Source organism: Canis lupus, chromosome 30, assembly GCF_011100685.1.
Source record: "Canis lupus familiaris isolate Mischka breed German Shepherd chromosome 30, alternate assembly UU_Cfam_GSD_1.0, whole genome shotgun sequence".
NCBI lineage: Eukaryota > Metazoa > Chordata > Mammalia > Carnivora > Canidae > Canis > Canis lupus.
In genome coordinates this window covers 33,744,878-33,771,418 of record NC_049251.1, presented here as the reverse complement: position 1 = coordinate 33,771,418, position 26,541 = coordinate 33,744,878, and the positions used below count along the sequence as shown (strand labels likewise).

General features: G+C 39.7%; 1 protein-coding gene across 8 annotated transcripts; it reads right to left on the bottom strand.

Moving 5' to 3' along the window:
* Positions 1 to 435: 435 nt before the first annotated feature.
* KIF23 (kinesin family member 23) lies at positions 436 to 26,523 on the bottom strand. Of its 8 annotated transcripts, none has more exons than XM_038580838.1 (24): positions 26,471 to 26,523; positions 24,470 to 24,539; positions 23,261 to 23,389; positions 19,462 to 19,567; positions 18,934 to 19,070; positions 18,616 to 18,725; positions 17,864 to 18,034; positions 16,583 to 16,624; positions 15,746 to 15,858; positions 15,478 to 15,599; positions 14,137 to 14,239; positions 10,906 to 10,985; positions 10,701 to 10,820; positions 10,336 to 10,462; positions 9,671 to 9,829; positions 8,551 to 8,708; positions 7,683 to 7,856; positions 7,213 to 7,392; positions 6,611 to 6,922; positions 3,420 to 3,650; positions 2,402 to 2,484; positions 2,124 to 2,208; positions 1,477 to 1,547; positions 436 to 749 (listed from the first exon to the last, which is right to left on the bottom strand). In XM_038580838.1, the coding sequence occupies exons 1-24, from the start codon at positions 26,479 to 26,481 to the stop codon at positions 734 to 736; spliced, it is 2,910 nt and encodes a 969-aa protein (XP_038436766.1). In that variant the 5' UTR covers positions 26,482 to 26,523; the 3' UTR covers positions 436 to 733. The 8 variants fall into 8 exon arrangements, with proteins under 8 accessions (XP_038436766.1, XP_038436767.1, XP_038436768.1 ...); XM_038580839.1 differs by having other exon boundaries at positions 2,130 to 2,208; XM_038580840.1 differs by having other exon boundaries at positions 2,165 to 2,208.
* Positions 26,524 to 26,541: the final 18 nt, after the last annotated feature.

The following is a 26,541-nucleotide window of genomic DNA, read 5'->3' as shown; positions in this document are numbered from 1 at the left end:
CTGTGTGTCTGCCTCTCTTCTCCCTCTGTGTCTCTCATGAATAAATTAAAAAAAAATCTTTAAATAAATAAATAAAACAGGTAGCTCCAACATGAGAGAAACCTCTAGTTCTTTCTTCTAAATCATTCCATAAATGAGTATCAGTTCAATGTGAGGTATGTGTTAATGACTGTCACACAACATATTTCTTAGTGTTTATTTTAATTCTTTTGGTATATCTAAAAGGTCAGAAAGTGTATATATACATACAGAATTCAAAACAACTTCCTAAAATGGTTTTAGTATTGGCGAGTCACTGTGACATTCTTATTTTGAAAGTTCGAATTGTCAAATATGTCTAAAGTGCATTCTTGCAAGCTAATCTATAGCAGCATTTGTTTTGTTTATAAAACCCTAAGTATTCAGACAAGAGCTGGAAAAGTCACAATAAAAAAGTGTGGTCTATATATATATTTCTTTAATCACCCAAGACAAAACAAAACACTTGTGCGAATTAGTTATTAAGTACACAAGAAATATACAAAACAATAGCATTATAAAAGTTCATATAGCAAGGCATAGAATATAAAAAGTGTGCTGAATCCTAGGTATCTTTGGAACCATTGATCTGCACCAGTGTATAATATATCTGAGGTCTGTGATATTCAACAAAGCTGCAGTTCTGCAAGATGATTCAGAAGACTCCTGGGATGGCTTTGGAGAAATCACCAACACAAATGAAAAGATGGTCGGGTCATGGTTTCTTGCGCCTAAAGTGTGAAAACCAGCATTTAGTATTGACATTCATGTACTCTGATGTCCTAGGAATGCTGTCTTTACAAGGTCTCCTGTTTTATCGTGGGAAAGTTCAAATCTTGAGAAAGCAATTAATGGTTGCTGCATATCCAGTATTAAATTTAAAAAGCAGGATTCTTGCCTTCATCCTATTGCAGTGATTTTCCAACTTGCCTAAGGAATGTGTGTTAAAAATGGACTCACAGACTGAAAAGGTAGATATCTGAAAAGGGGTTTTACTAATGTGGAAAAAGAATGGACCAGACTCTTGGGTGTGCACTTAATAGAAAGAAAAGTGTGATTCCTTCCCCTACCATAAATTCCACCACTCAGTTTTATTTTAGCGAACATTTACCACTATAACGAGACAAGGAGGTATGTTCAGAGACTGAATTACACGAAGCTGACTAAAGCCTCCAGCTTCCCTCCTTACAGGGTGATCTCAGTCTAGCCTTGGAGAGCTTTATGAGCATTAGCAAAGTATGAATAAGCATGGGTATCTTCTTCACCTGTCACCACTCTTACCAAGCCTTCTGAGGTTCTCAGCCCTGCTACTGCAGTCTGCTAGAGGGCCCAGATAGTCTAGGGGGTAAACGGAAACCACGTATGTCCCCTTACAGTGGTGGTAGGGAGAAAGCGTGATAGTAGAAATACCGTAGGAGGGAGGACACACACAGAAAGGCCTAATTAGTCAGGACTTACTTGGGTTGTGCATGATGCTGGTAGCCAGGTCCCAGCTGAGATCCTGCTCTCATTTCCACAGCCACCGAACACTGAGAGGAAAATCACAGGAGAGGAAAAGATCAGTTCCTCTCTGCAGTCTTTAAAACTCAGTTCTGCTCAGATGGGTTCAACCAAGGTGGAATCCCACATTGCTTTCTGGTGCAGCGCAGCCACCAATGTTAAACTACCCGATACCTGCAGTTTATTCGACACGGGCCACAAAGATGGTGAGCTGCAAGGGTCTCTAGAGATCATGAAGGTAATTTCCTTGAGGATGTTAGTGGCCAGGGCCACCCACCCTTCCCATGCTCTTTCCAGAGGAGCTTCTCATCAAGATTAACAGTTCCACAAGGAAGCTGTGCTTCTGTGAAGGTTCCCACCATCATACTAGAGTGATACACTCTGACTTGACTCTCGGGCCCTAACCCACTATACAGAAGACAGGGACCTTGAAGCAGAGAGCTCCAGGAGGAGCAGATCTGAACACAAATGAGTCTCTTGGCAGGTTTGCTGGGAACATGTGAGATCAGACCTCAGCTGCCTCTGAGAGCAGGAAAAGCTGGAGCCAAGGGGTTAAGATAGGTTGCCTCTAATTTTTATGAAGCAGATGAATATTTCACTTTTACCCCTACCCTTGTTTCTACATCAGTCCATTCAGACTCTGTACCATCTGGTGGGGCAGGTGCTGCTGTGGGAGATCTTCGTTTTCGGCTGTGGAGAAAAGGGAAACATGATGCAACAATTAGTTTTGTATCAAAGAACAGGAAAAATATTAGGAATAGGGTAATATCACTACACTCCTTCAGATAATTAATGATACATCTTACAGGATATTATGTTCTACAAGAATGAGCAGCTAAGTAAACTACAGCCCTCTAAAGAGATACATCTGATGATCACTCACCCAGTTGGCGATTCTTGTTTTAAAGTCTCAATATCCGTAAACTGAACAGATTGTCCACCACCTCTTGTCTTGAAAACATCACCCTGAAACCAAGAGAAAAGGTCACCATTACACTTTGATATACCCAAATGATAAACATATATTTCATACTTGATCTTAGCCAAAGAGAAGTGATTAATAAACATATATTTCAAACTGAGCTTAAGATTCTACATGAAACAGTAAAGCCCTAATCACAAACCGAGATGGTGCTTCAGACTGCTGGGTATTTACTATTAAAATACTTTAGAAATTCTCTCTCACTAAACAAAAGTCCAATGCAATATAATCAGGAACATTCTTAAATCGCAAAAACCAATATTCCTTTTTGTTCAATCTATAATTTAAAAACTATACCGAGGAACAAGAAATCTACCAGAAATTTCTAAACATTCTAAGGTATACTTTCTTCTGGGTATAACCACTCCCCTCATATTACAGTCTTATTTGTAACTCTCATAATTAAGAACCATCCTCTAAATTAAATCTGAAATGAAAAGCGCTTTTTTTCCCATTTACCTTTTACTTCCCTGATTATTCATTGACTCTTTGATCAGAGGAAAATTTTTCTACAGGCAGGGAAGGGAAAGGGCTCTGGGTAGCTCAGTAATAAGAAATTTTGAGAGGTCACATTTGAATGTGGCCTTTTTATCTGGAGCTGACAAATGGTAGTTCTTTGGGTTTACTCTTAAAGTAGTGGTTAAAACTAACACTACAAGTACATAGATCTGGAGTTCCTCCAACATAGAATCCTGAGAATCTGAGCCTCATTTGGTAGAGAGCAGGTGATTTAGTTTAGCAGATTTACGGCCTGACCAGTTCCTTTAGTTTTCTAACGAACAAACAAAAAGGTTGCATCAACACCCATTTATCTTCGTTGACACTGCCTGTGTGTCATCAAAGGAACAGAAGAGTAAGTGGTTTTTTTGCGATGTTGACTTTCTGTATGTTTTTTTGTCCTGTGTCAATTTGTTTTTACCTTGATTAGTTTAGTTTCAATCTCCCCATCGGAGGCTAGTTCTTGGTGGGTCAGCATGTACTTCTCACACTTAGCTAGTGCCTTTTCATTTGCAACAGATACTGTGATGGCATGAGGGACATGTGGCTGCATGACTGTTTCAGTTTGCACGTTAGAGGCAGGCTTATGATCTACCCATCTGTCTCCTGCAGAGCGAGATCGTCTGTGGCGGAGACGAATTGGTGGTGCGTTCTGATCAGGTTGAAAGAGGAATCAAGAAACAAGCATAACCCAGAATTAATTGAAGGGTATTATTAGAAGTGCAGCAGGTTTGGCTATGTTAGTTGATGACATTATCAAAACAAGTGCAGAGACCTTTTCAAAAGCTACATATATTATTCAGATAATTTAAGTGTTCTCTTTGTATTTAACCACAGAACCAACAAACATCTTTTAATACCAGCTTGTATATTATACATTCTACCAAGGAGCTTCCCCTCTCAACAAAATAATGGAAAAGTTCTGGTTATGCCACCAGGCTTTCCTAGTAGGTGGTATTCAAGAGACTTCTATATTATATTCTCTATCAAAGCCATTATTTGTGCCTGCTATTGTAAAATCATCTCTTAAGTCAACAACTATGTTAAAAGCTTCAAATAAGGTCAGTAAGAGAGTGAAACATGTCACAGGCCTCTAAACTAAAGAGAAAACACTCCATATTCAAAGACAGTCAATTGATCAATGCTAATGGACTGTATGGTACAATATGCTAAAGAACATTAGGTATAATAAGATGTATAAAGAGAATATAAATGAAGTACTTCTGACTACTTGAGATCTTAAAATCTCAAATAGAACTTCAAACACAATAATGGCTAAAACATACCAATTTTTTTTCCCTCAAACATTTCATAAAGATTCCAAGAATGAAACTAAAAATGTAGTATCAAATCAGCCTCTATCAATCATACAATAAAAAACTAGTTGCTTCCAGTCAACTGTCATATGAATCTGGGAAAGTTAAATTTAGCACATTCAGTCTAAGGCAAAGTATTTCACATACAGGACATAGTTCCAAAGATAACTCATTGCTTCAAACATCTCCTGTTTGTATAACGAAAGCAAATGAAACAGTCTGTCACAGGCCAAGATCCTCCAAACTGGTCACGTATGAAGATCCCAACTTTAACATGCCTGTCTGGAGAACTGAAGCATTTCCCCTATAGAATCAGAATCAACAGACGAAACGCTAATATAAGTCATGCTACTACAGAACCTGGAAAATAGAGTTTGCCACAAAAGATGCCCAAGTCTCCAGCAACCAGGAAACTTCCTGTTCTTAAAGTGGCCTAACTGGGGAGCCTTGGTGGCTCTGTCACCTAAGTTTCTGCCTTGGGCTCAGGTCACGATCTCAGAGTCCTGGGATGGAGCCCTACACCAGACTCCCTGCTCAGCGGGGAATCTGCTGCTTCCTCTCCCTCCGCCTCTCCCCGCCCACTCATGTTCTCTCTCACTCTGCTCTTTCATATAAACAAATAATCTTAAAATAACTAAAATGGCCTGATGTTGAACAAGAAAGTCATGCTCTTGTGACCTACCAGTAGCAAAGTTGATAGTTTTCCTGAATACATTTAGCAATACATACATTATGAAGCAAGCTTCAGAAAGAGGATAGTTATTAAAATCTACTGTCATTCATGGAATCAAAGATATAGTTTCTTCCTCACTGAAGTATAAATTCAGTATACCGGACATAATTTTTGGCCAACAAACCTTGATGTGTAGATACTAGCCTAAACTTTGCTGCACTTCTAAAGAGATTTGATTTCAAGTGAGAAGTTAAAGGACCTCTAGTAAATCCTCTTAAATATTTGAGAGCCGAATTAGGTACACCACATTAATGTTAATCAGGCATAAGCAGGCCTTGAATAGTGTTTGGCCTGTAAACTTTCATGAAAAGTCAAGGGGATTTATTAGAGTTGATCAGAAAGACCGGTCACCATAATTTGCTCCCTAAAAAGGTTTCAAGCAAAATCTGCAAAGTAAAGAACTTAGAACTCAGGATCATCTGTTGTCTTCGTAAATACCCTGCAGTTCATCGCTATCTCTTAATAATCAGGAGTGCAGGCCATTGAAATGAAGCTTACCTGTACCCTAAATTACAAGAAAACCTAAAGCAATATAGTATTAATTTGTTAAAAGACAAATTCTAAAAGAGCTATAGTAAGATTTTACTAAATATAGATTCATAATATTAACTTGGTCCATGCGTTCAAAGGAAAAACTTTATCTTAATCCTTAAGAAGAAAATTTAAACATGAATTTCTTTAAACACCCTTGACTGAGGCTGAGCCCTTTTGAGATAAAGGTCTTAACATTAAAAGCAATTTACTAGACATGCAAACCTTCAGTAGTTATAAAACAACAGGCCTGGACTATTCAGAAACAGTCAATGTTAGGAACATCAAAAAAAGTGTGTGGCGGGAATGAGGGACTATTTTATATTAAAAGAGATGGAAGACACATAACCACCTGTAAGGCATTCACTTTGTTGGGATTCTGGATTTAAAGTAGAGGATATTTATTCAATTAGTGTTAACTTTCTTAGGTTTGATAAAGACTGTGTTTATATAGGACAGTGTCCTTGTTAGGGAGGAAGTGTCACAAAGTGTAGGATTCCTTCAAAAGTTCAAGAAAAAAAATAATAACTATATAATTGACAATTGGTACATGTAGTTAAGGGGAAAGGAGGATACTGTACCATTCTTTCAACTTTTTGAGTTTGAAATTTTTCAAAATAAGTTTGAAAAAGCAATTTTAAAAATAAAAGTCCAAAAGCAGCAAAACATTTGAGGAACAAAAAAAAAAAGTGCTCTGAGATACTCATTCACAGATCTTGTGGCTGCTCATTAGTTTATGCAAATGAAAAGCACGGATTACTGTGGGACTCGCCCAATTGACCTGTGTTCTCTGGTGGTCCTGCTGTAGCCAGATGTGTTATAGCTTTTTCAGATGAAAAGCTAGACCTCAATTTCAGGCTGATTTTTCAAAGTAAATAAAAGAAAAATTAGACTTTCTTTATACTCTAGTCACCCATCTTTCCATTGAACTCTCTGAATCGAGTCACACACAAAACCCCCCCAAAACAAAACAACCAAACCCCAAGATTAGAATCTATGACTACAGTGCTTTAAGAGAACGCTGGCACTAACCCTGCAGCAATGGTCCTCTTCTAGCTCTACCTCATTTCTGAATGTGGGGACCACCTCCCTGCCTTCCGTCCAGTACATTCCTCGCCTTCTGTCTGACACGACACAAGTTTTACTTTGTCCTGGCTCCTGCTGCCTACGCCTTGCAATAGAGGTGACATTGACAGGTGTGTTGTACGGAGGAATTTTCTGCTCCCATTCCGAAATACAGGAAGCTACAGAAATGCTGCTGCAAGAGTTAGAGCGCCTATGGAGCTGCGGCTGGCTCAGGAGCTGCTGGCCGGTGGGAATCTGAGCAATATAGTTACTAGAAAGCTAAAAAAATGGAAGAGAAATTAGTGAGCAAGAACGAAACACTGAGAGAAACAATTCACTGTTTTTCCTATCATTTTAGTACATGTTAGAATTATTTTACTGAGTCAGTATATATTTTATTCTGAATTTGCATTAAATTTGTGTTTATGCTAAACTTAGGAAAAGTTACATAGATAAGTTGGAGAAATGCACTAAGTAACATAAAACAACAAAGGAGGCATCCTAGAAAGTTACCTAATCTAAATAAATTTCCTCTAGTGCAAGTGACTGCCCAGCCACAAAGTACTTACAGGTACTGGTGACGGAGAGACAGCTCTTTGAGTGACTTTTTCCCGGTCCCGCTCCCGAGAGGGTCTCTCCGGCTTTTCGGCTTTGGGTTCAGTAACAATGGCCTTCAGTTGTTTCAGTTTCTCATCTTTGACCCAGAGTTTATTTTGCATCTCCAGCTGCTTGGCTGCCACCCGGCGCTCCTAGGTTAGCCACAGGGACACACGTCTAATTCAGTCACACCAAACAAGCGAGGGCACCAAACCACCCAGTGGCTTTATTTCCTAAGTACATCCGTCCTCCTGGAGTCAGGCAAGCCTCACTGTACCCGCTCACTTGTCATGTGTTTTAAGGGCAGAGAAAGGAAAAGGAATGGACCAAACGGTTCCTGCCACCGCTGCCACCAAAACCCCAGCCCAGGAGCACAGATTCTGAACACAGAGTAGGAATAAAGCATTGTCCCGAAGGTCAGTGCCGCAGCAGCCCCACTCACACATTCTTTCTCCCACTTCATGGTCGTTTCCGTCACCATGCCCTGCAGCCTGGCTTCCAGTCTGCGTTTGTCAGAAAACTGCCGCTGAAGTTTCTGGTTCTGAGTCTCGAGTTCCTGTTGCAGAGTGCGCTTATCTTCTTCATAGATCGTAGTTGTCTTTTCTAAAATCTCAATCTGGGAAGGCAGACCATTCTGTTGAGGATCTGGCTCGTAAACACCGCATGTAGCTGTGAAATAATCTCTTTCTAGTTTGCTTATGGCAGCAGGCATAGTTGTGGAAAGAAAAATCATGGAAAAAGCAATTCCCTTTTATAATTTCATCTGAATTCCTACCTCCATCCCTAGAAGTGAGAACTTCTAAACAAGTTCCTCATGAAAAGATGGAACTTTGACTTCATGTGAAAATGATTTTCCCCCTAAAATTAGACCTGAATTTTGTATTTTAGGCTGTTTTCAGAATAGAGAACACTGCAGTAGTTGAGATGAGCTTCTGTCTAGAATAAATGGGTAACCCCTAAATGATACTCCATAAATAAGAGAGAACAAAACTATCGTCATAAGTCAAAAAGCAGGCTATAACCAGAGCTAAATTCCAGAAAGCCCTCTAGAAACTCACTTGTTTGGTCCAAGAACATTCTCTCCAATTGCTAAAGTCTAACTCAGGAAACTAAGAGTATATTACTCCTCTAATGCTTTTCAGTCACATTTTCTCTCTTCTGGGATGAGGTGGAGATTAGTAAAGGGATTAGTAAAGAGGTAGAGATTAGATTACTGGTGAGAGGCTGAGAAGGTGAACAGCTAAATCAGAGAACAGTGCTAACAGCCACCAGCCAGTGCTACACATCCACTAAACAATGCCAAAACAAACCTTATACTCTAAAGTTTTGTTTTTCTTCTCCAGTCGTTCTATTTCCAATTTCTGTCCTGTGATCACCTTTTCTTTTTCATTTAGTTTTCCTTGAATGTAGTTTTCTTTATTTAAAACAGTACTGTCGAATTCTTGTAACAACGCTTTAAACGTAATAGCTGAAACAAAACATGCAAGCCAAGTTTACTCCAATTCCAAAATAACAAGTGAAATCAACTTTTATTAACCGGTACTTTGTAAAATTGTAGCGATTCGGCAAATCATGAGGGTTGGTCTGTAGCAGAAAACAAGAAGGAAATCCAGCGTTTATCAGATCTACTTGAGATCTTCCTAGAAGCTGCTTTTTACTGAAAAACACAATCTTTAATTTTGCATTATGGCATTGCCTTGTCACCCCTTACAGGTAAGTAGTCTGCTTCAAAACAAATGCAAAAACAATAGTAGATTTAGGATCATTTGGATCCGAATTGAAATCCCTGATACACCAGTTACTTGTTATGTGACCTGGGCAAGTTACTTAATTTTTCTGAACACATTTCCTCCTTTCAAAATGGGTATGTAGATATCACTTATCTCACACCTTTCCTATGAAAATGCAAATGGAACGATAAAAATTATAGATCTACTCACATGCACAAGCCTATTCATTGCTCTACATGATTCTCACACATTATCTCATCCCCGCCACACCCTCTGAGGTAGGAAGAGTTAAAATGCCCATTTGGCAGATAGGGAGACCAAGAAATGAAAGATGAAGTCATTTATTGGCCCAAAGGCAGTTACTAAAAGTAATTAATATTTATGAAGTGCCTTGCAAAAAAGTAACTAATAAGAACTAAAAGCGAAGTATCTACTAATCCTTGGTAGATTTAAAAAAATCTACCCATCACTGTAGATTTAAAAAAAGGAGAGAGAAAAAAAAAAAAAAAAGAGAGAATACACACCTTACCTGTATCTTCCATTTTACAAGATATGGGAAGGTTCCTTGTCAGTGTAATTGAACAAAGCCTTGAGCACTATCAAGTGCAGAAACAAATAACCCTTTAAGGATCTGCCCCACCCAAGAACTCATTGCAAATTTCTGGAGTTGAAATGATCAAAGACCGCTTTCGGCTCTTACATTGTTTGTGAAACTCCTCAATCATCATCTGCCGTAAATAGTGTCGTTTCTCTAATGCTTCGATCAGCCTGGGAAGAGTCTGCTCGTCGTTGATGTCCAGAAGTTCACAGGAAGGCAGAGGTGGAAAACTCTGTAAAACCACCTCTGTAACCAGTGGTTCTGTGTTGAATTATAAAGATTACAAGAAGTTACACAGGAGAGAAAGCTTATTTAAACAAGTTTAATACTTGTGATTAGAACCCCAGTTCAATCAGCCAGGTACTTTGAGTTGTCACAATCATACTTCCTTAAAAGTAAGTTATAAAAAAGGAAAAGAGGGGGAAAAGAATTCATTTAGACTTTGGTTCAATATTTTTTTGTTTTGGGCAGCCCAGGTGGCTCAGCGGTTTAGCACTGCCTTCAGCCCAGGGCGTGATTCTGGAGACCCAGGATCGAGTCCCATGTCGGGCTCCCTGCATGGAGCCTGCTTCTCCCTCGCCTCGGCCTGTGTCTCTGTCTCTCTGTTGCTCATGAATGAATAAATATTTTAAAATATATATATTTTTGTTTTGTTTTGCGCTTGTTTCTTGAGTGCAAGGGAAGTAAATAGTTCCCTTATGTGAAATCGACCTTAAGGAGAGAGGCTGACAAATGTCAGGTGCACATGATGTAACACCATATCATACCATCTCCAACTGGACCTCCTCGAGCCTGGTTTCTGTATCTTCTTCCAGGTGTTAAACCACATATTGCCTTGTCTACTGGTCTCGCTACTTCAACTTCTTGGGTCACTTCTGCGAATCTCATGACTTGCTAAGATACAAAACACATGGTAGGGTTTTTTTGTTTGTTTGTTTGTTTTTACAAATCGGCATATTTAAGTCTCCTTCAGAAATTCCTAATGAAACAATAGGTTGGTCATTAGTTCCCTTCTGTAACTAATGGTTCTGTGTGAGTTTTAAAAATATTTAAAATGTCATTCTTCACATCCAAATAGTTGTTTTCTCCTTAGAAACTCTGAGAATTTAAAGGATAAATATATCAAAATTACCAAGCTTTCTTCATAATCTTCAGCCTTTGGGTTCACACACACGATCATACGTACTTTACCTTCCCCATCGAAGTAGTTCTTGAACAGATGGGTTAACTTTGAATCTCGGTACGGAACCATCTGTAAATACATCCAAACCCAAATATGTAAGACAAAACAATGCACACAAACAAGGCTATACAAAGAACGAAAGGCTGTTGCTTACTTTGTTAGTTCCGTACATTTGGTTCTCTCTCAGGACTTCCATACATGTTCTTAGCGTCATTAATGACTGATTGATGTTTCCTAACAGAAAAATATAGACAGAAGATACTTGAAAACAATAAGAGTAGCTAAAATGTAGTCCATCTGCCTATAAAATCCCCACTTCATAGAAATAGTATATAGAAATTACAAATGACAGGTTTTAATGGCTCAATATGAGAAGCTGTCCTCGCATGACCTGGCAGTATTCAGAAGTATTTTATTTTATTTATTTATTTATTTTTAAAGATTTTATTTATTTATTTGAGAGAGTGACAGAGCAAGCATGAACAAGGTGGTGGGGGGATGGGCAGAGGGAGAGGGAGAAGCGGACTCCCCTCTGAGCAGGCAGCCTGATGCGGGGCTTTATCCCAGGACCCTGGGATCATGACCTGAGCTGAAGGCAGATGCTTAACCACCTGAGCCACCCAGGCGCCCCTCAGAAGTATTTTAATAGCTGTGTTTCAGGAGAAGTTGAGCACCATTCTTCACAGATTCTATCAAAAGGACTGCCCATGGCATGCAACATTATATACTTCATGGCCCATAAAGTTTCTTCCAAACCTTAAATTCTATGAAGAGTATATTAGATGCAGATGTTCATTAGCTTCATTATTAAAATATTATCTCTAAAGCATGACCATTTCAGGCTACAGTTGGCTTCATCAGCACTGAAGTCCCCCCAGCACCTGGAGGGGCTCCTGTTTCTAATAGTCATGTGTCTCCGGATCCAGCTAACTCTGTCCCTTCTAACATCCAAACAAGAATTCCTTTTTTTTTTTTTTTTTTTAAGATTTTATTATTTCTAAGTAATCTCTACACCCAGTGTAGGGCTTGAACTCACAACCCCCAGGTCAAGAGTCACACACTTCAAGTATCTGCCTTCAGCTTGGGTCATGGTCTCGGGGTCCTGGGTTCAAACTCCACATCCCTGCTAAGTAAGGAATCTGCTTCTCCCTCTCCCTCTGCTCATTACTCAAGTAAATAAAATTTTAAGAATATATACTTTTAAAAACCCATTTCAACCTAATTGGTTTCCTTTATAATCCTATGGTTGTATGTTATTCATTCAGAAATACTCTGTGAAGTGTCTATGGGCTTTACCCTGCAGCCATGGTACAAAGCCCTGCAAGGTTACCCTTTAGCTACCAGAAGGACAGTGGTCCCCCCTGCAGCCTAAGTGAAAGTTACTTGTTTTCTAAAGTTTTTAAGGATGGTGAGCAGAGGAGGCCAGCAGCATTTTCCTAGTCCCCAGCCTGCTACCCTTCCATGTTCCCCTGCAGGCCTGCTCCTGCATCATTTTGGTATCTATGAGGACTACTGTAACAGGTCACCAGAGGGCCCCAACTCCCATAACTCCGGTCAGTGTCTCTCACTTCACCATGGGAGCCACACAGCTATGCCCACACCCCACACCCTTACCACTCAGAACCGCACCACCTCTAGAAACCTGCACCCCAGCCACACTCTCCTCTCCTCCTCCTCATGCTTACACCTTAGTTTTTGTTCCACCTGTTCCACATCCATATTACCACTGCCAGTTCTTTCTGGTTTTACTCCAAAGCATCAGAACCCTCAAGTTTCTACTTTCTTCCACTGAGATAAACCTCTTCCCATCAAGGTGAATCCTTCCTCTTGTGACCTGGGTTCTAGATGCTCTGTCTTATATACAGATACATAATGTTGAGGGTTTTTTGTCATCTCACCTGGCTATCACCTTCTCTTCTCCTTGCCAGGTTCTTTAAATCCATCACCTCAAGCATCTGTTCCTCAAGGCTCTGCCCTCAGCCTGTTCCCATCTATCCCTCCATGAATAATTTCATCTCCTCTGTTGCTTCCATCATAGTGGCAAAACCTCAAGTCAAATCTCTCTCCTTCCACATGTGTGTACATCCAGTGACTAGGCACTCGCACTGCAATATGCTGAACATATCTAACACAAACTCTCTAACTGACTACACCTGTACCTCATACTGCTTTCTCCTCAACCAAGATCTTGGATCTTCCCCCTCCCCTCCTGCTTCCTCTCCACATCCAAGTGGACTTACTTCCTCACTATCTCTCCCTTTTCTCCCACCCTTGCCTCCAGGGGACATGACTGCTTATCTGAATTACTGCAAAAGGTTCCCAATTCTTTTCATATCTCTAGACCTGCCTTGGTACATTAATTCTCTACACGGGAAAACAATCTTTCTAAAAGACTCATTCTTTATTGGCTTTAGGGGGAGGCTGTATAACAGTAGAAAGACACAAGCTTTGAGAATCCAACCAAACTGGGTTTAAACCCAGGCTCCAGTCTTGGGAAAATTAGGTAACCTCTTCCAACCCATTTCCTCATCTGAAAAATGGGTATGAAACAGCTCTAAAAGGTCAGAATCCAGAAATTAAGCCCATGCCTAGTAAATACTATGATACACACTAGTTCCTTAATAATTGGCAACCACCATTATTCCTTTGGGGCAAAGTTCAGGCTTTTTAATATGACAGAGAAGGCCTTGCCTTGCTCTGGCACCTCAGTTGTCATGGGTCACCAGCCCACACCCTCCCACTTCAGTGACCTTGACTCTGCCATAGTCTAGTTTACAAGTGGCTGCCTCCTCTGTCAAGAATGACTTTAACCCTGTCCTTTGTATCCCACTCAATTTAAGTGGGATTAGAATTAAGCTTCACAGATTTCCTCCCTAAACTTCTCCTCACACACATCCCCAGACTGGATGAGTGTTCAAATACTGGCACACAGTAAGTACTCCATAAATGCTATTACGTAAAACATAACATGAATGGTTACACTAATGAAAGATTAAAACAAAAAAACAAAAACAAAAACAAAAACCCACATTTCCTTCCGAGTTGCTTTCTGTTCAAAGATTTTTTCCTACCTCCAGAAGCCAGTTTTCACTAGTATGAATGTTGGAATAACTGTTAAATCACTTAACTTTAAGGATCCAGTACTTTACTGGTAACACATACAATATAACTTGCTTTGTATTTATTTTAATCACTTATTCTCATTCCTCAAGAAGTCATTGTAATATACTGATACCAAACCAGCATAACTCAAGAAAGCACTGACCACTACACCTAGCCTCTAAATTATCAAAATTGAAGACCATTTTGCTTAACCATCTATCAATCAGCAGATGACTGGCATTACAAGTCTTTGAAAGTAGCAATAGATAAGTGCTTTGCTCACCAGCTTCACGTAATCTGTTCCCTTCTGCTTTTGTTCGGTTAGTTCTTTCACTTCCAGCAAGATCTACCAGGGACAACTGGCTTATAGTGATTTGTTCCTTTTCCTGAAGGGAAGATCGTAATGCAAATGTGAAGTATTACTGGTTTACAAAGTTCTTTAAACAAATTATTGAGTCTTAAGTATCACATTTGCACAATACAAAACAGTAGGGCCAAAGGATACAAGTTTTGGGGGGAGAGTTTGCTAAAAGCATATGCTCAACATACACATGGTAGTGACGGTGACTCGCCCATTGTCTAGTCTTCCACAATGTACTCTAAGCTCCATGAAAGCAGAGACTGCCTCTCAACCAGTGTTCTTATCTCTAGCACAGTACCTTGCACTCAGGATCTGAATCTGTGCATGCTAAGTAGTGTGTCTAGAACAGGCCTATCCTAAATTTTTCCATAACCAGATAGGTAACAATTGTATAATCGAACAATTTCAAAATACTCTGTTTAATAACAAATGAAAAGCAAGAGGTACTGATTTGTTATATTAAATGTGTTTAAAGGACAGCAAGTGTATGTGGAGGTGTGACTTAGTATTTTCTAGCTAAATTTGTGAGTGCTGACTATATAAGCCAGACACTGGCCTCATAAGAACTGTACATTCATTGCCTGCTTTAATCCTCACATTATAAAGAGTTTATCACAGGTCAGACAGCTAGCAAATTAATAGGACTAAGAATTCAAGTCCTGCTGGTCTTCAGTACCCTGCCATACCATGTCCTCAGGCCATGTGGAAACCTTCATGATAAGGGTCAAATGGGATTATACTTTAATAGCTTAAAGCTTTTAAATGATTCCTATTCAGGATCAAATGCTTTTACTAATTGATGTAAGCCTTAGAGTGTGACAGGCCCAGCAGTAAAGGATGATCAGCAAATGGGAGGCCTACTGGCCTATCAGCCAAGGGAAGAACAATTTAGAATTGTTATCTCCTAAACTGTACCTACCCTGGAAAGTTAACCGCTGACATTTTAAAACCATTAAATGAATTCCCACATACAAAATGAGTCTTCAGAGATAAAATAATGACTCATACATACTTATTTTATCTCCTCTATTCAAGAGATTATAAAGATTTGTAAACCTTTTTCACAGGTTCTCAGATTCAATAGCCAGTTTCCCAAAACCACACTCTATAATGGAATAGTTTTTAAATGTGATGAAGTCATCACCCACATATAATAATTCTAAAACAGTCTTCATTGCAGTCAAACTTCCCTGATTTACTCTAGTTCCAAATACTAATAAGGTTCAGTTAAAACAAGAAAAACACCACACACTACTAATTTACCTGTAAGACATTGTCTCCATCTGCATCCAGGGGAGCCTGAACTAATTTAATGTTGAACACGCTATGGGAACGGCTGGACTCACGATTCAAATGTGTGTTAGCAATACGTCTCTTTTTCTGGCCTGTGATGACAGAGACATCATTGATCACACCTGAACTCAGTCATTACAGTATACATGCTTTCTACTAAAAAGTACTGCCATCAGATTATAGTAGCAACTCTCAGGATTATATTTCAGATTTTCCTAATTTTAGCTCAGTTTCTAACCTCTCCAGAAAACTTCAAAAGCCTCCTCAGTGGATTTCACTTCTACTTCTGTACATCCTGCAACGTACATGTTATGGTTCTTGTCTTCACGAAGCAATTTAGATTGTGGTGGTCTGTGAGAAAGAAAAAGACAGCAGTCTAAATAATGAGATCCTAATTATCTCTGTTTAAGACTACGACTAAAATGCCAGGCCACATGATATCAATTTGTACAGTGGGAATAAGCCTAGCCAAAAGCTCCAAAAAACAGTAAACATGGGTAAGTAAGTAGAAGAGTATATAGTCAGGATTAGTTACACAACAGGGTCACAGGAACCTATGTTGTTTTAGAAGCTTTGCTCTAATTTGTTCTAATAAAGCACACAACACTTACTAAACACAGAGATCAAAACATTATAGCAACATCACATGCACAGGTTAAACATCAAAATCTAGCATTTCCCTAATTTTAAGGGATCAACAGAGAGAGCTGGTTCTGACATCAGAGTCAGCTGGTTCTGACATCAGAGTCAGCAAAAGAGAAATTCAGGAAGAGTTTGGTATATACCAGGAATGGCAATCTTTTTAAAGTGGCTGGTCAAGTTCTGATCTGCACAGTAGGGTAAGGATGGAAAGGGTGCCGCCTGTTCGGCCTCCGCGTCATGAACGGTGGGAGAAGAAATGTGTACCAGCCACCATCCCTCAGTATATGCCCAGGCGGCAGGGAGGGAGGGGCCTAGAGGAAGCAGCCAGCCCAGGGCCAATGAAAAACCACGTACATGCAAACATGCCACAGATGCCAACCACTAGTATAACTGCACCCTTCTCCTTAAGAAAAAAGTCAACATCCTCACATACACAAAATCTGTGTTCCTCATGGGCGTGCTGCAACTGTTCCACCTACCAAAGGAATAAGGGGTAAGTTACTGTTTCTACAGCAGCCAGGCTCAGTCCAGAGTAGTGAGAGTCACAGTGAGTCCGCTCTTTAAAAACCCTCTACTTGTAATATTTCTTCATCATATTTAAAAATACTTTGAAGTTAACCCAGCTCAAAAAAGCAGGTTAAACACCGCCCTAACCAATTAAATCTGAATTCAGTGCCAAACATGCACCCAGTGAGTTCATTCAAGGAGTTATCAGAAAGGTTACAAAGGCATGCAGGGCATGTTTGTCAGTCTTCTTTTTGTAAACGAAAACCAAGATAGGCTTCTATGAAAATAATCTAAAATAATTTAGAACAAACCAAACAGAAATGTAGCGCATGAACAAAAAATGAAACAGATTGGCAACAATGAATGACATCACAAAAGTTGAAGAAGCTGGTTATACAGAACTGATACCCTGAAACAGATGGGAAAGTAAGGAATCTATCAAATGCTTAATGTAATTTATTAAACCACTTCTCAGTCTAATGGTTTTCTAAATATCCAGCTGTTTCACCAATAATGTTGAGTTAGTTTTCATATTATTATGTTCTGAGGGGCCCTAACAAAGCACTGAAGATAACCATTTCACTTAGCAACAAAACCATCAACTCAAGAACAAGACAGTAATGTGAAATGAGACTCCAGAGTCTGCTCTGGCACAAATGTGGATTGTGATGCCAAGCTGTAATTGCTTGCTCTTCAGTCTGAACCAGCCAAGACCCAAGGAGATCTAAGGAGTTGTCTTTGAACTCTGGCAGAATGAGGATACAGATGTCACTTCATATTAATCAGTGATGAAAAGGTCTGTATTAGTTGTACAGACAACAGCTTTGGGCTCTGTTCTGTAGAGATCTCCAACTGCAGATGGTTAATGTGGCTACCAGCTCCCAACACTAAGCGTAAGGTTCTTGAAAGGTAACCCACACGCATAGCCCCAAGGCCAAGAGTTCTCAAGGGTAATGTCGAAAATGAATATTCAGGTCTCTCTGCTCCTTAGATGCCTCAACCCACTAGTTCCCGAATATAGCTGCATACCTGGTTAAGAATAAAATTATGCGTTGAACACGAAATGCATGATATACAAGTTATATTTCACTATGCAAACAAAAGTAAGCATTATCACCATTTATTACTGAGAAAGCTAAGGCTCCCTGAGGTAACGTGGCTTCCCCCACGGTTAAAAAGCTAAGATGGGACTCTCTTCACTACTTACTTAGGCTTTATGGGATCAAATGGCACCTCTTCCAATAGATCATATATGTAATTATTATATATTTCAATATAAGAGACAAATACACCATAGACACTGTCTTCATCAACCTCTTCTGCTTTGCAAAATTCTTGTACATTTATCATATCTGCAAACTCTGGGTCTATTTGTCGTCTGAAAAAAGAAAAAAGCCAAAAAGTATGCTCTTATACGTTGAGTCAGTATCAAAAGTTAACTGATCCCAAAGGGAAACTAAAAGATAGAAATTAAATGGCCTGTCAGTGCACAAAGCCATCTGTTTGTACTCATGGTCAGCCAACAGTACCCTCCCATGTCCTCCAGATACACAGCACTGGCTTTTATATCCTCTCCACCCAGACTGACACCTTCTCTGAATAGTAATTCAAGGATTGTGTGCTCAAAACCAAAGAGAACATCTGAGCAAATAAACTTAGGAACATTCTTGGGACACCTGGGTGGCTCAGCAGTTGAGCGCTCATGGTGTGATCCCTGCATCGGGCTCCTTGCAGGGAGCCTGCTTCTCCCTCTGCCTGTTTTTCTGCCTCTATCTCTATGTCTCTCATGAATAAATAAATAAAATCTTAAAAAAAAAAAAAAAAAATCCTTCAATTTTGATCTCACTAAAGTCAACTGTCAGACCAACTCTCCTTCATGTTCATCATTCCCTATGCCTGAAGACACCACCACACAGGGCTCCCCTTGGGCCAGTGTCACATACAGATGTGAATACTCACTTGCTAGAGGGGGTCTTTGGATTGGGCATGGCTTCTCTTTTCTGCCGTTCTAACAAGGCATCAACTTCACACTGTATATCCATGCTATTCCTGTCATTAGACTTAAAAACCTGAAGTGGGGGTAAAAATCAGACCAAGATTTTTGTAGAATTTGACTTAAATAGCAAGAAACACATTTAAGAAATGAGAAACATTTAATATTTCAGGTTTCAAAATGTATCCAGTTTATTGCTTTCCTTTAACACTACTGTATTTACAGGTATCTTGGTCCCTTTGTCCTCGAGATAAATAGTCACAACACAAAAAAATTATACTTACATATCGTTTAGCTTGAAATGACCCTATACTGTTAAAGATCATGTCCAAACAGCGAGGAAGCAGACCTCCTTCCCCTGGAGAACCAGTCATGGTATGAGTTTTTCCACTTCCTGTCACACCATAGGTAAAAAGGAGACCTACAATGGAGCAAGACACATGGAATATATATTAAAAGTCACGCTTGGTTATACCTTAAAAGTCCTCCACTTTTAATATTTACTCATTGAATTAAAAAAACTCTTAAAATTAACCACCTCAAAAAAGCAGACTTTAGGGGCACCTGGGTGGGTCAGTTGGTTAAGCATCTGACTCTTTATCTCAGGGTAGTGAGTTCAAGCCCCGAATTGAACTCCATACCCAAGGTGAAGCCTACTTAAAAATTTAAAATTTTAAAAAGCAGGTTTTATACCACCCTAACAAATTAAACCTGAATTCAAGACCAAACATAACCAAATATATAAGTATCAAAAAAGCTTTATCAGAGGGGGATAAAAAAGAAAATGTAACAAAAACTCCAATAAATCATACCATTTTTGCCATGAATGAGGTCATCTACCAAGGGATTAGCCACAACATCAAAAAGCTCCTTCTGGGTGGTATGAATCCCAAATACTTGTTTAAATGAATACTGAGTCTGTGAAGAAGGAAAAAATAAAAAGCATATGAATGGGCTTTCCCTCTATCCAAGCTAGAAATATATCTGTTTAAATGTATTCAGATGTTTCTTCATGAACATTTAAAATCTAGACACACAGAAAACATAAAGTCTTTGAACTTGGAACCCTTAAAAAAGTCATGACATGACTCAGTTATATCCCTTATAAAGAGAATGTGGGGGCAGCCCAGGTGGCTCAGTGGTTTAGCGTCGCCTTCAGCCCAGGGCGTGATCCTGGAGACCCAGGATCAAGTCCCACATCGGGCTCCCTGCATGGAGCCTGCTTCACCTTCTCTCTCTCTTTCATGAATAAATAAATAAAATCTTAAATTAAAAAAAAAAAAAAAGAAATGAACTATAATCTCATTTGAATTCTTCTATGAAAGAAATGTTAATTGTGACCTTTAAAAAAAACCAATACTTCAATTATCAAATTTCTATCAAAATATGAGTATTATAAAGTTATAACCATATTACCTAAAATATTACCAAACTCCTACTTGGAAAATTAGTTTGGGGGCTGGGGTATATAAATATATTTTCATGTAAATTGAATTGTCCTAATTGTACAGGGGCTGGAGTTCTGTTATTTCTGTTTTTGTTCTTTTTCTGTTTTCTTGTATTGGAGAAATACTGCAAGTGTTTCTGTGATCTTCCTGAATTTCACAGTTTTTACTTCACAAATGTCAGTGGTGAGCATTCACTAGAATCTATTACGGACTATAGCCTTTGTCAAGCAGCACCCCTCTTTCCTATGTTAAATACACTTGTCCTTAAATTCAGCCTGTACAGATAGGACTATCATGACCCTTATGTTTTTAAAATTAGCAGTCTCCAAAAGGAAACAAGTATAGATCAGTACTCAAATACACAATACAACAGGTGACTCTCAGCATGGAGCATGTGCCAAGCACTGCCTTAGCTTGGCAGTGAATCATTTAACTCTGACCTGTGATTAGATACTGCTAATTACCATGCTCATTTTAAAACTTGTTAAAGATCACACACCTACTTCAGCTAGGCTAACTCTCATTTCTTGGAAGGTTTTGTTGCAATCCTGTAAAAATAGCAGTAGAGTTCACAAGAATAAGGAATCTTAGGATGGAAAGGATACACAAAAAATAGTGCTGACAGCTCAGCCAGATGACCTCCAAGTCCTTGTGAACAAAGCCCTCCTTTCCAGTAAAGAAAACTGAGCCCAAGGGGAGGCACTTGCCCAAGCCTGCAGTGCTGACTGGTGTCACAGCCACTTCCAGTGCAGCTCTGCCTCCTGTCACAAGGCAGTGAGAAAGAACTGTTAATCCCCACCAAGCTTTCTGTCTACTTTACATACTTGAAATTAATCTAACAGAGAAGTGAAGTTCTTCACAGCAAGTCAGTTCTCAGTTATTTGACATCTTTGAAGGCCCACTCCTCATGAAGCTGTCCCAGAATGTTCATCCTTCGTCCACTGAATATTCACTGAACGGGGAACAGGACAGAGAAGGCACACATCCCCCTGAAGCTTACACTATAGCAGGGGAGAGAGAAAATAAAACTCTTGATGTGCTAAGTGCTATCAAGGAAGCACATAAAGGGCAGACTGGGACAGAAGCGGGGAAGGGTGCCACTTCTGATAAGGTGGTCTGGACATTCTCTCTGAGGAGGAGATGTTTAAGCTGAAATCCACAAATGAGGAGCCATTCATGCTAAGAGCCAAAAGAAAGAAAAAGTCCATGCCAAGAGGACCGCACTGAAACAGGATTTGGGCTTATCCAAGGAACTCAGGACTGGATGACTAGGACGAGTTGACAGTAGAGAAATAGAGCAAATTAAGCAGGATTTTGCTCACTTAACGACTATGCCTTGAAAATTTTAAACAGGAAAAGGGTCAGATCAGATTTATACTTTATTTATTTATTTATTAAGATTTATTTCTTTATTTATTCAGAGACAGAGAGAGAGAGGCAGAGACACAGGCAGAGGGAGAAGCAGGCTCCATGCAGGGAGCCTGATGTGGGACTCGATCCCAGGTCTCCAGGATCACAGCCCAGGCTGCAGGCAGCGCTAAACCGCTATGCCACCGGGGCTGCCCAGATTTATACTTTAAAAGCTCTCTTTGGTGGCTTTGTGGAAAATGGATTGGAGAATAAGATTCAGAGTGGAAACAGGCAGTCCAGTTATATTTCAAAGTATGGTCAGCAAATCAGTGCCCCTCTGAGAACTGGTTTGTTTCCTGTCTAGGAGGAGAGAATTAAAGAAATTGAAGTTTAGAAACTTTTCTAGCCATTTGACATGGCTGCAACATCCCAGCATGTGATCAACAGGCTCGTCTCATTGAACAGATTACAAAATCACTTCTCCATGGTCTAATTCAGATGGCAAAGCTGCACAAAAGTATCCAATCACAATGCACTGAAAAATTTAAAAAGCTGTTCCTCCACCACAGATCATTTGAGAAGCACTAGTCTTGGTGATTAACAGCAGGGCTAAGACAGGGACAAGGGCTGTGAAGATAGAAACAGAAGGACAGTTTCACATTGGAGCAGAACTTACAGAATGTACTGGTCAATGGGATACAAGCAGGAGACGCACGGTACTACCATTTATTGAGAGGAAATGAGGAAATGATTTAGAGGGGGAAAAAAATCAAGAGTTCTTGTGGACACATAAAATTTGAGATGCTTACATGACATGCAAACAGTGGATGTTCCAGCTTAGAGCAGACATAAGGTTTAGGCTGGAGATTAAAATTTAAAAAAAAAAACAAAACAAAAAAAAAAAAAAACCTCCAGAACTATAAGCAACATTTAAAGCCATGGGAAAGGGTAGAGAAAAGAGCCCTAGGTGTAGCCAACCCCAGCACTGAGAGGTTAGAAAAGGAAGAAGAACCTGAAGAGGGTGGCCAGTTACAGCTGAGAACATAGAGACCTGGATGGGGAGACGGAAGAGGGCTTCAGGAAGGATGGTCCTGCTGACAAATGGATTATGACAAGAGGTGTCCATCCAATGTGAGCAATCCAGAGGCCACTGTGGGCTTCTGACAGTCTCACAGGAGCAGGGTGCATGAGGGTGAAAGGCAGCTCAACAGAGAGACAACAGCCTGAATCCATGCTTCCTTCTGCACTCCCATAGTCCAGCTCTTTCAGCACACTGATTTATTTTATCTATATAAAGGTTACCCTTTCTATCTGGTGCCCCCAACTCAGCTGAAAGCCCCATAAAGGCAAGGATTGTGTCCTACTCGTTTTTGAAAATCTCCTTCTGCCCTGCAGCTTTAGTGCAATGTTTGAACTGAACTAAACTCACTTTGCTCAAGATTTTATTAAACAACACTTCAAAGGAGGTCAAAACAAATACAAAACGCCTATTGCTATTTTAATCTGCACATGAAATTGTGTGTGTGTCTGTATGTATAGCGACCTAGCACAATCATTCAAGATCCCAAACCTATGCTCTAAAAAACAATAAATATCCAGTACAAGAAACTGCCTCATATAAGCAATCCCCTAACTCAAAGAATACCAAACATAAGCCTATCCACACTTTATATATAGAGGTTAGAGGGAAGTAAACAAATTTTTCAAAAAAAAGTAGAAATGTGAATTGTGTTAAATGTTAAAAAAAAAATGGAAAAGCCATTTCAGGAGAGAACATCTCAAGTAAAAACAGCTTGGTTCCAATGGGAATTACCTCCTTATAATCTCCATTTCGGTTGAGCCTGTAACCCTCAGGAGTATGAAGCTGAACGGTTGTATTATTGATCACTTCTATGCAGCACTCTTGATCAGGAAGGCTCAGTGGGCGCACCCTACAGTACACCTGAAATTACAGGAATGTGCTTCCAGAATGAAGGTTGACTACTTTGCATTTAAGCTTCTCATTCACTCATCCAACATTTGGTCTCTCAGCATAAGAGATTTATATGAACTTAGAGCTATGAAAACCAAAACTTGCTACCAGACATTGTCAGCTATAAACAGATCTATCAGGTATGAGGAGCTTTAAATACACTTACAATGAAAATAAATTTGGATGACAAAAGCATCAAATCACTATTATACTGGCACAAATTGAGTAAATTTATATTACCACTAATATAAAAATCTCTAAAATTGATAACATATCACACAATGAGAATTATCTGAAAAGCTGTTAGAATTTGTTGATATTGGATATCAAATAAAACTTGACAGCTTAACACTATATACCAACAAATGTAACATATATACAAATAAGTATAATATACAAATGAGTAAGCACATCATCTGAAACACATCTTCTTAATCAGTGATAGGGTCGAGGAAGAACTATTCAGCTGAAAATGCAAAGCATCAGTTTCCCCCCACCTAGAACAAGAGACACATTCTGGTGCCAGTGAAGGAGAGAGAAAAATATCCCAGGGCAAAACAACCTTCTTTTATTTGCCATTTGTCTTTAAAAGAAAGTCCCAAAGCCTGAAACTCATGAAGTACATGCAGTTATGATGAGTTACTAGACTGAATTAAGCTGTTCTACACCAGTGTCTTTACGGAGCATACCATCAGTCACTATTTAAAAGCCCCAAAGATGGGAGAGGATGCTCATCCAAGCAGAAATTTCCCTGCCTTCCAAGAGAGTAGAAGAATTCTCCGGGACAGCTGAAGAATATCTTTCATTATCTAACTTTTCAAGTTATAGTTAGTTATAGGAGTTATGCAACTGACATACCCAAACACTTCATTTTACTAATGAATCCTATATAGAAACAAAACTTTAAAGCTGGGACCAGACTTACCCATTTAACTAATGTTCTCTGACTCTGCTTCCACAGCTCCATCCCTTCCAAGCATACACAGAAGACAGAAGAGGACAGAAGAAAACACACACACACACACACACAAATTCACAGGGAGACCTTACCCCCACTGGGTCTTTAAGACTTGTTTGGGATCCTTTCTTCACTAGAAGTTTCCTGGGCGTCTTAGTCCTCCTGGTCACAGGTTAAAAAAAAAAAAAAAATCAGTTCAAAATAACATACAAAAACCTCACCTATAATTCAGAGACAGTCTTCCTTGGGTTTATAAAGTTATCCCTGAGCAGTTCTAAAACATGACACCCCAAATAACGTTAAAAATAAGCTGCATTAGAAGAATGTTTGTGGGGGAAAAAAAAAAGAATGTATGTGGCTCACCTAATGCAAAAGTATGGCAAATTGGGTTCAGGAGACGTCTTCGGTACTAGATAATTTTCTATATTTAAACTAGCTTGCATATTTTCTTGGACGACAATTTTACAGAAGCACTACAGATTCGAAAAATCCATAGATAACTGAGACCTGGTTTATCCTCAAGACCTACAGGCACACCAGCGCACACACTGCCCCAACATCCATCGCTAAGGCAGGCTGACAGGTGATCAACTTCACGAAATGATTAAAAAAAAAAAAAGAAATCCATTCTTTCAGCAAGATGTACATCTACACATTCAAGGAACAAATTATCGGAGTTCTCTAAGCCATCATCCTTTGTCCTCGAACACAACTGGGTCTTCCCACTGCCATTTCTTGCCCTCTTACAATCAGAAGCTATTTTGGGGCTTCATCAATCAGGCTGTCGGCTTTCCTCCACACCGCCAGCCCCGACCGGTTAAGAAATCAATAGTGCAGATGAACATTTAACAGTAAAATTAAGCGCCGCAGAGACTGCATAGAAAATCAAGTATTTTCACGACACGTTTCGAGACCAAACAAGCAAGCCAATTAGCGTTTCCAATACAAAATATTATAGTGGGTCTCCTAAACTCAATATATATATACATATGCACATACACATATATATGTATATATACATATCCCATATATACATATTTACATATATATGCATATACATATCCCATATATACATATATGTATTATACATAAGCTCGATATATATAAACTCAATATATATACACATACACATATATATGTATATATACATACATATCCCCTATATATACACATATACATATATATGCATATACATATCCCATATATGCATATACAATACATATATATACTCTATATAAACTCAATATATATACACATACATACATGTACATATATTATACATATGTAAACTCAATATATATGTACACATACACATACATGTATATATACATACATATCCCATATATACATATGTGTATATATACATATTATACATAAACTCAATATATATAAACTCAGTATGTATATATACACATACACATATATAGACACATACATATCCCATATATATACATATACACATATATGCATATATATATCCCATATATACATATACATATATACATAAATAATACATATATACTCTATATAAACTCAATATATATACACATACATATATACATGTATATTATACATAAACTCAATATATATACATACACATATATATGTATATATACATATCCCATATATATACATATATACATGTATACATATACGTGTGTGTATATATATGTGTGTGTGTATATATATAATATATATATATGTGTGTATATATATATATTTTTTTTAAGCTAGAAGGTCTTTACTCGGGCCCCTAGGATAACCAGCTGCTCTGCCGCAGCGGGCGCTGCTTCCCGGGCGGTGGGGCCGCGGCCTGCGGGCCTGCGGGGCCTGCGGGGCGGGGCTGTCACGCGGCCCGGCGCCCGGCGCGCTCCCGGGGCTCGGCCTGCCTCGACCTGGAGGGCGCCAGGGCCCCCCGCGCCCCCGCCCCCGCCCCCGCGCCCGCACCTCCGCGGCGCCCCCGTCGCGGGGCCCCACCCGGCACAGAGCCCCCGGGGAGGGGCCGCCGCGGCCCGGGCGCCGCGCCCACGCGGGGGGCTCCCCCTCCGGGGCCGGCGGCCGGTGCAGACCGAGGGGACGCGGCCGGTACTCACGCTGGCTTCATGGCGGCGGGCGCCGGGCTCTGCGGGGCGGCGGGGGCGGCGGCGGCGGGGGCGGCGGGGGC

Coding starts and splice junctions, on each gene's coding strand:
- KIF23 (XM_038580838.1), bottom strand. Junction 18,035..18,615: donor CCAAAGACCCCCTCTAGCAA/GTGAGTATTCAC, acceptor TTCTTTTTTCAG/ACGACAAATAGACCCAGAGT. Junction 7,393..7,682: donor TGAAGTGGGAGAAAGAATGT/GTGAGTGGGGCT, acceptor TGGCTAACCTAG/GAGCGCCGGGTGGCAGCCAA.